General features: G+C 49.4%; 1 protein-coding gene across 1 annotated transcript; it reads right to left on the bottom strand.

The window, feature by feature from the left end:
* Positions 1-2,726: 2,726 nt before the first annotated feature.
* FAM43B (family with sequence similarity 43 member B) lies at positions 2,727-4,496 on the bottom strand. Its single transcript, XM_060259488.1, has one exon. The coding sequence runs from the start codon at positions 4,489-4,491 to the stop codon at positions 3,361-3,363; it is 1,131 nt and encodes a 376-aa protein (XP_060115471.1). The 5' UTR covers positions 4,492-4,496; the 3' UTR covers positions 2,727-3,360.
* Positions 4,497-13,210: the final 8,714 nt, after the last annotated feature.

Genomic DNA, 13,210 nt, shown 5'->3' with positions numbered 1-13,210 from the left:
TTGTGTGGGTGACATCTAGTCAGTCTGCTTTGGATCTCCTGACGGAAGAAAACATCACTCTTGCTTCTTCATAACATTAGCACTGGCCCTTAAATCCCCATCTGCCAAAAAAGGAAACAATACCATCTTGCTTCAGAGGAGTGGTGAGATGGTAGCTGATTGCACCGTGGATCTAAACCTCTTTCTCTAAAAGCCTCTCCTCAGTTTTCGGCCACACCGCAGTGGGATCCAGAAACCCAAACAGGGACAGGTTTCAATCTGCTCCTCACCCCAGACATGCACGAAACTGCCTTGTATCAGACTGATGGTCTATCAAGGTCAGTCTTGGCTTCTAAGTCCTTCAAAGCACCTACTAGCTAATCCTTTTAATGGGAGGTGCTGGGGATTGAACCTAAGACCTTCTGCGCAACAAGCAGATGCTCTACAACTTCATCAGTGGCTATTAGTCAGAGCGTATTGTTGGAACTCTCTGTCTGGGGCGATACTCTTAATTCTTGGTGCTTGGGAGGGAGAACAGTGTGAGGGCTTCTAGTGTCCTGGCCCCACTGATGAACCTCCTGATGGCACCTGGGTTTTTTTGGCCATTGTGTGACAGAGTGTTGGACTGGATGGGCTATTGGCCTGATCCAGCATGGCTTCTCTTACGTTCTTACTGAACTACAGCCCCTCCCAAACACTGCGAGTCCCCATGGCTGTAGCACAGAATGAAATACACTGCATGCCCTCCCTCCAAAAGGTACTCTTGGACAACCCAGGTGTGCAAGTAGCCCCATTTGTCCATCACGGTTGCATGACTCTGTGGATTCTTTCCATTTAAAGCCATCTCCCGTGCCAACCCTAATAACACATTCCACCGGCATCAGTCTTTAAGCTCATTCTGATTCCCACCTTTGAGCTTCTGTAGGATTTGAAAACATGTAGCAGCATGCAGGAAAGCCTGAAGATGCCTGTGCAAAAGGATAGCACATTGATTGGCAGAGGGATACAATCCACAGTTGAAAGAGATGCCCCCCTTATTATGCATCTGAGATACTCCCTGCCAGGCAAAGGGCTCTTTAATCCTTCCCCCCCACATAAGATGGACAGTTTCTGCTTAGGTGGAGCCTTTTGCCTTGGAAGGAAAAGCAGTCAAGAGTACATAACAAAGAGAAGGGACCTCAGGATGAGGGGCTAGGCTGGGGCTGGAAGAGAAGACTGAACTGGGCCACCATCCTCATTCTAAACACCGCAGCTCTTTACAGACACAGCTTTCATGGGTTCAAATCCAGCCCCCAAATCATGAGGACTAGGAACCTGGATTCTTACATGAGATTTACCCCAGCCTTTCGCATGAAGGTTCAAGGTTTAACTGAGCCCACAGTAGCACGTGAACCCAGAATGTCTCATCCCCAGAATATGAATCCTTTCCCTCCCTCACTGTACAACCATTTTCCAATTAAGTCCCCTAGTCAAAAGAGCTGTACTAGTGGTCCAAGAGAAGGCAATTCCCTTTCAGCAAATGCACTGGCCATCTGTGAAGACAAAACTCTTCCAGACATGGCGCTCGCTAGCTATTAACGCTGCAGAGACCATAAAGCACGGCTCTGGCAAGAGAGAACGCAGCAGGCTCTGTAGCAGGAAACACAGGCAAAGGCGAAGCCCAAAGCTCCGCATGCAATCCAGCAAATGTCTATTTGCATGAGTGCAGGCTTGCTGTAGTAAAGAGTAGCTGCTAAAAAGCCATAAGGCCCATGCAGATTGCTCCCCTCCTCCACCATTTCCCTTGATTGTCCTTTGCATACCTTTGGTTACTATCTGTTCCACACACTTGTAGGCACACAAAAACGTAACCTCAAATGCTTTCATTGAGGCAACCTGTGTGTACAGTTAAGGGGTACGGATGATTTTTAAGTGAAAGTCTCCCATTCGAAAACGATCATGCAGGAGACGAGGCTTCCCAGTAGACATAGCCCCTTGGAATCTCCCCCCCACCACCACACCCCAAAATCCCTAAAATCTTGACACTGCACTCAAAGCATGAGGGCAATGCCCAAATTCTGTTGGGGCTTGACAGAACGGCTTTGGGCTAACCCATTGGTGAGATCCCCCTAATCTCTATTTGCATGAGTGCAAGGCAATGTGTATTCCAAGTGAGGGAGATGACTGCTATTGGGCAGCCCCTAATTTCTATCTTCTATCAGAATAAAGAGTGAAACACAGCAGTTTGACTTAAGGCAAAGCCCAGCATCTGGTTTTTCTGGACACAGAACGTGTTACTTTTGGGGCTCAGTATCCTGGGCCAAATAAAGGTAAGCAATATGGTGTTCATTGCATTAAATCTCTTTCAGAAAACTAGGTGGAAAATAGGGAAAAATCATGACAAGGCCTGGTACAAATATTTACACAAATAATTTCCCACTCTTTATCCTGGTAGACATAGGAGAGAAGTTAATCAAGAACAATTGTTTCCTGTAGTTTTTATATATATATATATCCTGCTGTTCAGAGCGTCTTACGTCAACAAAATTAAAACCTCCATAAAACTCTAAACAATAAAACAACGCATGTTGCATTGGACTCATGCAAATAGGGATTGGCAGCCTGTGGACACCAATCTAAAGCAGGGAAATTGAGATGCCCAATACCCAATATGGTTGTCACTCCCCACCCCACCCCGAAAAGTTTCTGCAAGACCAGGTGGCAAATTCAAAGGGCCAACGTTCTTGACATATATACACACACCACACAGAAAGAGAGCTTCTTTTAAGACACTTTTTTGTTTTGCCTATTTGGAACAAATAAGAAACAGCTGTACAATCCGGAGCAGCTTTCAGCCCTCTCTGCAGAAATGCAGAGATCGAATCCGTGTGCTCGTTTCTCCTCTTGTCCCGCTGGGGCTACGCTAAAGGCACAGCACTTCCGAGTACTGTTGTGAGAACCCGTAACCCCCTCTTCCCCCGAAGGCTAGCTGCTGCTTGGCACCCACTGCTGAGCCGACAGTCCCTGTACGTTGGCACGGCTTGGCATTTCGTCTGAGCATCGAGTCTAGAATTCTCGGAGACTGGTTAGTGACCATTTCAATGTCCGTGGGAGCAAAAAAACAAACAAACCACAAACAGACTCATTGTTCTGGACAAAGACAAGAATCGGGTCATGAAAAGACTGGCCGGGTAGAATTGGCACACACCAACGACACGCATCCATCAATGAGGCAGTAACAGCAGTTCGTCAACCCAAGACGTACAGATGGCAGCCAAGGGAACACGGAAGGGAAGCAAGCAAGCAGAGGGAACAATATGTTCCATACTCCCACTCTTCCAAATCCACTACCAGAAAATCTGGAGGGGGGAGCCAGGAATGAACCATGATAGCTCCGGGGTCCTACGAAGATAGGCAGGAGGGTTCTACAGAGTCCTCACAGGCAGACGTGTCCGGTTGGGGCAAGGGGCTTCTCAAAGTGCAGACCCTCAGCTCGTGGGCCAAGGTCAGCACCTCCGACCTCTCTCTGCCTTTGCCCATCTTGGAAACTGGACCGGCGGCAGTTTGGCTGCACGGAGATGCGCCATTGTTGGGGCCGCCATTGGAGACACCGACGCCCCCCATGCTGTGCTCACGGCAGGTGCCTCCAATCAAGTTGGTGGTGGTCCTGTCGATGCGTCGAGCGGAGCCCTGAGCCTGGCCGCAGAGAGCCCCGGATCCCTTGTCCTCCTTCCCCCCACTCTCGTCTTCCTCTTCCTCCTCCCGGATGGCACTCAACCTGGGGGCGCTGCGGTTCCTCTCCGGGGGAGGCCGGTAGGGACACTTGCAGTTCAGGAGCTTGCGGAGGGGGACCCAGGGGACGATGGCCTCGCCGAGCAGCTGCTGCTGGAGGCGCCGGGCATCATTCTGCCTCTTGAGCCTCTTGAACTCGTTGAAGGCTGAGCGGGAAGTCTGGTAGAGGAGCAGGGCCATGGCATGGGCCTTCTCGGCCTTGGAGACCAGGACGGCGTGGCAGCGCAGCACCACCGCCTTGTTCTTGACCTGGTGGCGGTAGACCCAGGCGAAGACCTTGGGGTGGCCGCGGTCGGCCACGCAGTAGGTGATGCGGTGCAGGAGGTAGGCGTGGCCCGGCCGGCGTGGCCCCTTCTCGCAAGGGCTCATGCGGATGCCCTGGGGCCCCAGGGTGAGCTTCATCTTGGTGCTGCTGCCCCCGTAGTCGCTCTTGGCCCAGATCTTCTCCACGGCCTCCTCGGTGCAGCCCTCGCCTTTGGCTTGCAGGGTGACGGCGTTGCCCAGGTACCAGACGGTGTAGGTGGGGTCGTCCCGGTTGAGCTCCACCTTCTGGCGCTTGCTGCGGAAGACGCTGCCCAGGCGGCCCAGCGGGCACTGGGGCAAAAGGTCTGGGCAGGAGCGCACGAAGCCCGAAACCAGGGAGGCGTAGCTTAGGCCGGGCCCCAGGCTCTTGCCCTTGGCTTTGCGCTCCCCTTCCACCAGGACGAACTTGCTCCGGCGCCAGGGCAGCATCGCGGCCATGGGACGAGGGGGCAGCGGGTGGCCGGCTAGAGCTTGCCCGGAGCTGCTAAGACGCCGCCTGGGTCCGCGGAAGGAGCCCCGGGGGGTTTCCTCCTCCTTCCCAAGCCCCCCGGGACGGGACGGCCACCCTCCTGAAGGGCCCCGCTGCACCCCCGACCGGCTGGGCGCCCCGCTCCGCTCCTCCTCGGGACTCTCCGAGCGGCCCCCCAATCCCGGGCGCTTCCTTCCTGCTTTCCGCCCAGTTTGGGGCGTGCGCCTTCCCGCTCCAGCCCGGGGAGGGGAAACCCAGGCTTAGGGGAGCCGCGATCTGAGCCCAGCCTGCCCGCCTCGCCCGCTCTCAGCGCCACCCACCCGCCCGCCCGCGGCGCTCGAAGCTCCCGAGCCCTCCGCTCGCCCCGGCCGGCCGGCCAGCCTTCTCCTTCTGCTTCCCCGCCGGCTGAGCCTGGGCTCCGCATGCAGCCAGCGCCGCCGAGCCCCAGCCCCCGGCTCCGCCTCCCTCTCCGACACTCCCCGGCCCCCGCCACGCCCCGACCGCGCGTCCGTTTCTGCCGCCAGCCTGCGCGCAAGAAGGGGAGCACGCCCTCTTCCCCTACACGTGTCCGCTCGCTCGTGGGGAAGCATTCCTGCGCGCCCGGGGCCTCTGGGTTTCAGCCACCCGGTCCAACCCGGCGCCCCCTCCTGATGCAGTCCCCACCGCGCCCCAGGGCCCCGCCCCCACCTTTCGTGGCCACGCCCCTTTCTGGGGCTAGCGCGGCAGGCCGGTGAGCAGGACCCTGCAAAGAATGCGTAGTATGGCCCTGCGTCTCCCAACAGTATTCTGGAGCAGAGGTTCCATTCCTTTAAATAGGGTGGCCAGCTTCCAGTCTGGAAATTCCTGGAGGCTTGGGGGTGGAGCCAGGGGAGGGCGGGGTTTGCGGAAGGGAGGGGCCTCAATGGAGTATAATGCTGTAGAGTTCCCCCACCTCCCCACCCCCAAGTAGCCATCTTCTCCAGGAGAATGTCTGTCATATGAAGGTCTCCAGGCTTTGGTGGCAACCCATTAGACACATAAGACTGAAAGCACAGGAGGCCAAACAGGTTCGTGCTGCTGTTAATGTACGTGAAAGATGGAAGAGAGTGAGGGTTGCTAATAAGAAAAGGTTGCCAGCTTCCAGGTGGGGCCTGGAGATCTGCTTCTACAACGGATCTCCAGCTGGCAGAGATCAACTCCCCTGGACAAAATGGCTGCTTTGGACTCTATGGCTCTGTACCATGCTGAGGCCCTGTCCCGGATCCACCCCCAAAGTCTTCAGTTGTTTTCGAACACAGACCTGGCGTGGCAACCCTAAATTCTATCCAGAAGAGCATATAGGTTCTGCCAGTGGCCCAGCCTTAACTCTTCCTTTACCAGATTCTGAGAACACATATTGAGAAATGCCTTCAAAGCTTACTGTGGGCCTTCCACTTCACCACTGCCCTATTCCTCTCCATACTATAGGGTTGTTGTGAGCTCCAAGTTGGGAAATACCTAGATATTTGGGGGAGTGGAGCCTGAGGAGGGCAGGGTTTGGGGAGGGGAGGGACTTCAGTGGGGTACAAGGCCATAGAGTCCACCTTCCAAAGCTGCCATTTTCTCCAGGGGAATTGAGCTCTGTTGCCTGGAGATCGGTTGGAATCCCAGGAGAAAACCAGTCGCCACCTTGAGATTGGCAGCTACCATGCCAGCTTGTTTTTTTGCTACTGGGCAGCCTAAAAAAAACCCCAAACAAAAGCAATGTGAGAGTCAGAGCAATCAAAGGACCTGTCTTTAAAAACAGTTGAAGGAACAATCTCAATTCTGCAGATGAATTTTCCCCCAGCATTGCTTTGGCGTGCCAGGAAATGATTGACAACCTGGATTTCTGCCTGTTACGGAGCTTTGCCAGTCCAGCCGGGGGAAAGAAAGAAGTTGGCCACTTGGTCACAGGGCATCTAAGGATCCTTGAAAACGGCCAAAGAGCTCTGCAAGCAGCCAAATATCACAATACAGCCCTTGCATGTGTCTGGATGTGTTTGGGAAGCGCATAGTGAATGTCTTGCTATGTGAACGCATGCAGTGATCAGGATGCTTGTTGACTTGGAATGCAATATTAGGGTTGCCAGGTCCAGGTCAAGAAAAATCTGGGGACTTTGGGGGGTGGAGCCAGGAGACATTGGGGGTGGAGCTAGGCGCAAGGTTGTGACGAGCACGATTGAACTCCAAAGGGCGTTTTGGCCATCACATTTAAAGGGACCATCTTTGAGCCATCTGAGCATTTGCCTGTAAGAAAAGAAGCCCTGGGACATTTTGTCCTTCATAAGCTTATGTACTGAAACTGTGTCTTCATTGATGTTATGAAATAAAATTATAATCCCGTGCCTGAGGAAATTTATGAAACAGAAAGTGGACTATCAGCTGTCCTGTCGCACACATTTTTTCATGGGATTTGATGACATTGGAGCATGAATGCATACATTGACTCTACTGGAATCTACATGATTACTATGAATGGAGGATTTTATTATAGGACTGAGTTTCAATGGCTATATATTGAGGATTGTAGTTTTTGCCTGTTGTAATAAATGCATTATTATTATAGTAATTTGAGTCATAGGAACCTTTGGATTTATGCTGTTAGACTGCCTGGAAGCTGGCAACCATTGGCTGTAATAAGAGAGGAAATTGAGTGAGATTTTTCAAGAAATCTGGAGCCAACCGCCAGGGTAGCGGAAAACTGTCATAGAACAAGTATTAATATATGCACTCCACTTGTCTCCTCCCAGTTAAGAGAACTTCAGGGTCTGTGTATGTTCCCTACAATTACCACTTATAACATGCCCGGTTAGATCTTCCTTGTCTTGTCTAGAAGATGAATGAGTTTTAAGTACATTTTCCTCCAGCTCTTCTGAATACAAGCATCTATTTATATACAATAAGATTTATGGTCACTGTGAAGGGGGGGGAAGGCCCACATCAAATACATATTGTGTGCTTAAAGCTTGCAATGTATTGAGAAACCTAAATCATATCTCACCAACAAGGGGGAGCAAATAGGGTATCCTGATTTAATTCGATAATCATAAAACGAAATGTACATTAAAGTTCCAATCCTTCAGAGGATGCAGAGCAGCCAACTGCCTCTGTTAGTTCAGGTTGGCAAATAGGTGGGAACCCAAATAAAATCACTAATTTGCAGTTGGCACGAGCTGATGTTGCTCATTTTGTTGCCTTCTGCAGGGGCCAACCTGCAAATGGGCAAAGTCAACAACTGCCCATGTAGTGCCTTCTCTGTTGTGGCCCCCACCTTGTGCAATGACCAGTCTGAGGAGGTCAGGAAGACTCCCATTCTCCTGACTCTCTCTCTCTCTCTCTCTCTCTCTCTCTCTCTCTCTCTCTCTCTCTCTCTCTCTCTCTCTCTTCTAAGCCTGCTGCTCATTAATTGCATACAAGAACTTGTGAGCATTCAATGAAATCAATAAGCAGTAGGCCTAGAATAGACAAAGAATAATTTGTACATGGAATTCGCTGCCGCAGGAAGTGGTGGCAGCTACAAGCTTAAACAGCTTGAAGAGAGAACTGGATAAACGTATGGAGCAAAGACCCCATCAGTGGCTATTTGCCATGAGGTATAGATGGAACACTGTGTCTGGGGAAGTGATGCTCTGTGTTCTTGGTGTTTGGGAGGCAACAGTGGGAGGGCTCCTGGAGTTCTGGCCCTGCTGGTGGACCTCCTGATGGCACAGAGTGTGACACAGAGAGTTGGACTGGATGGGCCATTGACCTATCCAACCTGGTTTCTCTTACGTTGTTATGTTCCATTATGGCTTTCTTCAGACTATACAAAACTGAAAAATTCAAGAGCCCCTTTCTACTCATGCAATACTGTCCAAAATTATTCACAAAGTTAATTGGACAAATTATTGAGAACTGTGGTCTATCCTAGTGTGTATAATTTGCTGTAAGTTGAATCCTATGACATAACCTTGCATCATTTGATGTGTCACATTAACATTTATTATGCTTTGCTCCAGTTCTGTTTTTTAAAACTTCTGGTTAGATCGACAACCCAAATCCTATTTCATTGTATATTGACTGTCCCATCCTGTGGATTGTATGGACTCACTCTGCCTTGACTCCCAGGGAGAAAGGCAGCCTGTTATTCATGTAAATAAACCGTTGTATCCATTTATAATTAGCCTGGTCTAAATCGCTTTAAAATATTTTTTTTTTATTTGAAACACTTATAAACTGACCTTTCCCCCCAGATAACTGTAGCCAAAGGCAGGAAACAATGATAACAGGCGTACCAAAAATGTAATTCTAAAATCAATACAATTTAAAAAAATGTGTAGAGGGAATCCTTTTAACCAAGGCATTCACAAATCGCTTATCCTGGGAAGCCAACACCCCACCTAAAAAGTCCTGTTTTATAAACTCTCAAAAACTGCAAGAGAGATGTGGGTCTTTTCATAGAATCATAGAATTGGAAGGGACCTCCAGGGTCATCTAGTCCAACCCCCAGCACAATGCAGGAAATTCACAAATACCTCCCCCTAAATTCACAGGATCAGCATTGCTGTCAGATGGCCACCTAGCCTTTGTTTAAAAACCTCCAAGGAAGGAGAACCCACCACCTCCCAAGGAAGCCTGTTCCAATGAGGAACCACTCTACCTGTCAGGAAGTTCTTCCTAAATGTTGAGCTGGAAACTTTTTTGATTTAATTTCAACCCGTCAGTTCTGGTCCTACCTTCTGGGGCAACAGAAAATGTCCTCCTGTTCCATAACTTAGGAGCAGTTACAGAAAAAGCAGTAGAACAAACCCCTGTGGGGACTGGAACAACCAGGGTTTTTTTCTTTTTTGAGCAGGAACACAGTTCCGGCTGGCTTGGCATCCGGGGGTGTGGCTTAATATGCAAATGAGTTCCTGGTTGACTTTTTCTACAAAATAGCCCTGTGTGAAACAATGGTGCCATCAGAGGATGTGGCCTAATATGCAAATGAGTTCCTGCTGGGCCTTTTCTATTAAAAAAAGCCCTGGGAACAACCCAAAAGGCCTTGCTGAATGAATATGCCTCATAGATTCATACCAATATTGGAACAGGTCTGATACCTAAAGTCGCCAGGTCTTCCCTGGCCACTGGCACAGGATTAGCATTGCCAGATCCAGACTGGGAAACTTCTAGAGATTTAGGGACAAAGCCTGGATAGGACAGGGACCTCAGTGGGGTACAATGCCAGAGAGTCCACCCCCCCCCCCCAAAGCATCTATTTTTTTCAGGAGGACTGATCTCTGTAGCCTAGAGAAGAGCTATAATTTTGGGAGATCCCCAGGTCCCACCTTTGTATTCCGTCAGGGTCTCCAGATATTGTGTGCCACCATTTTCCACTTATGGCGAGACATATCTTCTGTTTTGTGTCATTGGGCTGGCGCTAATAAAAGGTATTCTATGAATTGTGCTCTTGGGTGGGTTTCTTTTTTTTTTTGACATTTTACAATTTGGACTTGACCTAGCTGTAAATAACCCCTCTATTCTTACGTTGGCATTTGCAAGTGGTATGACGCGCACGGTATGCAGAAATGTAATTCAAGAGAAATAACAGAATTCGAGAGGAAAGCTGGGGGCTCGTTGAAGGTCATTCCAGCATAGGGTTGCCAACAATCTGGAAGGGGAAAATATTGTCCTGTCCCTTAAACTGAGGCTCAGTGTTTAGGGAAGCAGGCATAGCTTTCCATGCTATGGAGAGAAATAGTGTCCCCTGCTAAATAACGTCTCTATAATGCCGCACGTCAGGCTGAGGCCGACACTGTTATACAGCAGCACTACAGAAGAACTGTAATTCGGCGCACAAGAAGAACACCCACATTATTATGGATGTTAAGACTTCAAAAACTGTTTTGCTACATTTTATGGCCATAATTTTCTGCATCAACGCACATAACCCAGCCTGGTGCACGTTCTGCTCCGAAATTCAAAGTTCTTGTGGGGGGGGGGGGATCTCCTCCTTCCCAGCTCTTCCTTCCTCTCCTCCGAAGCTCTTTGCGAAATGTTCTTTAATTCATTTCACAGCCTCTTTGAATAAGAAGCTTTTTATGTCGCTCCTTTTTATAGCACGCTTCGATTTGTCTTGTCACCCAGCCCTGCCAAGGAATAAGGTGAGGATGTTCAGCTCCTAAGCATCTGCCATAACTGTTCTAAAAAAGGGGAAAGGAGGATATAGCAAGTTGATTATTTTCCCACCCTGAAGTTCACAAGATCTAATTTGAGATGACAGTGCTGTAAAAATGAAGTTTTAGCCTAGGGCTGCCAATCCCCAGGTGGGGGCAAGGGATCCCCTGGTTTGGAGGCCCTCCCCCCACTTCAGGGTCACTAGAAAGTGGGGGGAATGTCTGCTGGGCACTTCATATTCCCTATGGAGACTGATTCCCATAAGGTATAATGGAGAATTGATCTATGGGTATCTGGGGCTCTGGAGGAGCTGTATTTTGAGGTGGAAGCACCAAAGTTTCAGCATAGCATCCCATATCTCTCCTCAAAACATCCTCCAAGTTTCAAGAAGATTGGACCAGGGGTCCCAATTCTATGAGCCCCAAAAGAAGGTATCCCTATCCTTCATTATTTCCAATGGAGGGAAGGCATTTAAAAGGTGTGCTGCCCCTTTAAGTGTGATGGCCAGAACTCCCTTTGGAGTTCAGTTATGCTTGTCGCAGCTTGCTTCTGGCTGCACCCCCAAACTCTCCTGGCTCCACCCCCAAAGTTCCCAGATATTTCTTGATTTGGACTTGGCAACCCTATTTTAGCCTGACTGTGTACAGAAAGCCTAGGAAGCATGTTGTAATGTATTGAAGTCGGAGACGTTCAGATGGCAACATGCTTTATTAACGAGTACATCACAAAGACAACATTGCGGGGCGGATCCTCTGTTATATACGGTACATTTCCCAGAACAACCTTCTTCCTGGTCAGGTCCAATCCTGGCCAGTTAAACTTCCTGCCGCTGATCGTCATAGGCGGGCTGCGTTTGTCCCTTCCAGGCACTGCCCAAAGGTGCGCTGTGCTGTACTTTCCGGGATGAACGCCAGACACAACACATGTGCAGAAAGCCTACCTTTCCCTCATCACTTGGTAACCCAGACTTGTTGGATTTGATGGATGATTTCCCGGCAGGTTTGAGTATCCCTGTATATGGGTGGGGAGGCTGGCAACCGTGCTATAGCCTCTCCCCTTCTCCTGCTTCCTTCTCTCTTCCCTACCCACCAGCCAATCTACCTTTGTCTGCCCCCCTATCTTCAGCATCCCCTCTTTCCCTTCCCCTGGAAGCCTCTTCCTAGGAAAATTCTGCATGGTTCCAGCTGCTGGGGAGGGCCCAGTCGCTCAGTGCCACCTACTGTGCTGGTTCCCAGTTGCACAGTGCTGGCCACCAGATCAAGTCACACAAAGGTGAACCTGCAAGGACTTGTAAACAGCATCTCACTGCCCTCTTTATCCTCCTTCCTGCACTATTTCTTCTTTTCCATCTCCAGTTAGCCCCCATAGTCTCACTTTTCCCTGCTTCCTTTTCTCCTGCACACCTGTCCACTGACCAACCTTTTACCTGTCTCCCTATCTTCATATGTTTCATTCATTTATACCCCACCTTTCTCTTCAGTGGGGATGCAAAGTGCTGTAAGTAATTTTCCTATCTTCATTTGATCCTCACAACAGCCCTGTGTGGTAGGTTAGGCTTAGAGCGTGTGATAGGCCCAAGATCACCCAGTGATCACCATGGCAGAGTGAGGATTTGAACCAGATCCTAGTCTGAAACGCTAGCCACTATGGCTTCTGTGGGCTAGATGATGCTGAGCAGTAGCCAGCAATCAGGCTTCAGTGTGATGTGGTCTGGGTGGTAGCAGGTAACCTGATGGCTGCTGGTGGTCCTAGCCCTGACGAGTCCATTCTCAAAAGCCAAAACAGCCCCAGAAAGGGTCCTGCCACCTCCACCTGTCTTTCACTGATAGAAACCAAGGCTTGGAGGCTGACAATACTGTTATGGTTGCCTGGCAACATTTATTGAGCACCTTTGTTTCTTAAAACTACAGGTAGTGCTTCTATTATTTGGGGTGAATTTAATCCCCATTTTAAAAAAAATTAGGGTATTTCTGAAACCCTAGAGCTTTTATCAGGTTTGTAGAAAGAGCTATCTTGGGTTCATGCTTCTAGTCTCAGGATCTCTCTGATTCCACAGATTTGGTTGAGAATTCAATATATTGATGACTGATGTATGAACATTATTATTGGAGAGAGCAAAATGGATGGTTATAGCCAGACATCAGAAACACAGGAAACCAATCAATCGCCCACCTCTGATTTAGAGGAACAATAATAATTTCTTCATCAACTGTAAGAATTGGGAGCCCATTACTCAAAATATGAAATTTCCCCCCCGCCCCCGCCTGAGATTGTTTCCAGCTCACAAAGGATTTAAAATTGTCTGACGCATAATGGAAAACATCAGCTTGCAACAACCTAAGTCTGTCATGGATGAATGAAGAGCTTTTACTTCTTGTAAATAGTATTGCAAATGAACATTCTGGTTTAATTGCTCTAAACGGTACATCCAAATAACCATTTATTATTTAAATAGACACCAAGGCTCGTGTTCTGCTTTGTCTTACATCCCACCACACACGCATGCCTTGGTAAGAGAGTGTTAGTGTTGCCAGCCTCCAGGTGGGGCCTGGA

The sequence above is a fragment of the Heteronotia binoei genome, chromosome 18, assembly GCF_032191835.1.
Source record: "Heteronotia binoei isolate CCM8104 ecotype False Entrance Well chromosome 18, APGP_CSIRO_Hbin_v1, whole genome shotgun sequence".
Classification (NCBI taxonomy): Eukaryota; Metazoa; Chordata; class Lepidosauria; order Squamata; family Gekkonidae; genus Heteronotia; species Heteronotia binoei.
This window is presented reverse-complemented; position numbering and strand designations above follow the sequence as displayed.

Coding starts and splice junctions, on each gene's coding strand:
- FAM43B (XM_060259488.1), bottom strand. CDS start 4,491: ATGGCCGCGATGCTGCCCTGGCGCCGGAGCAAGTTCGTCCTGGTGGAA.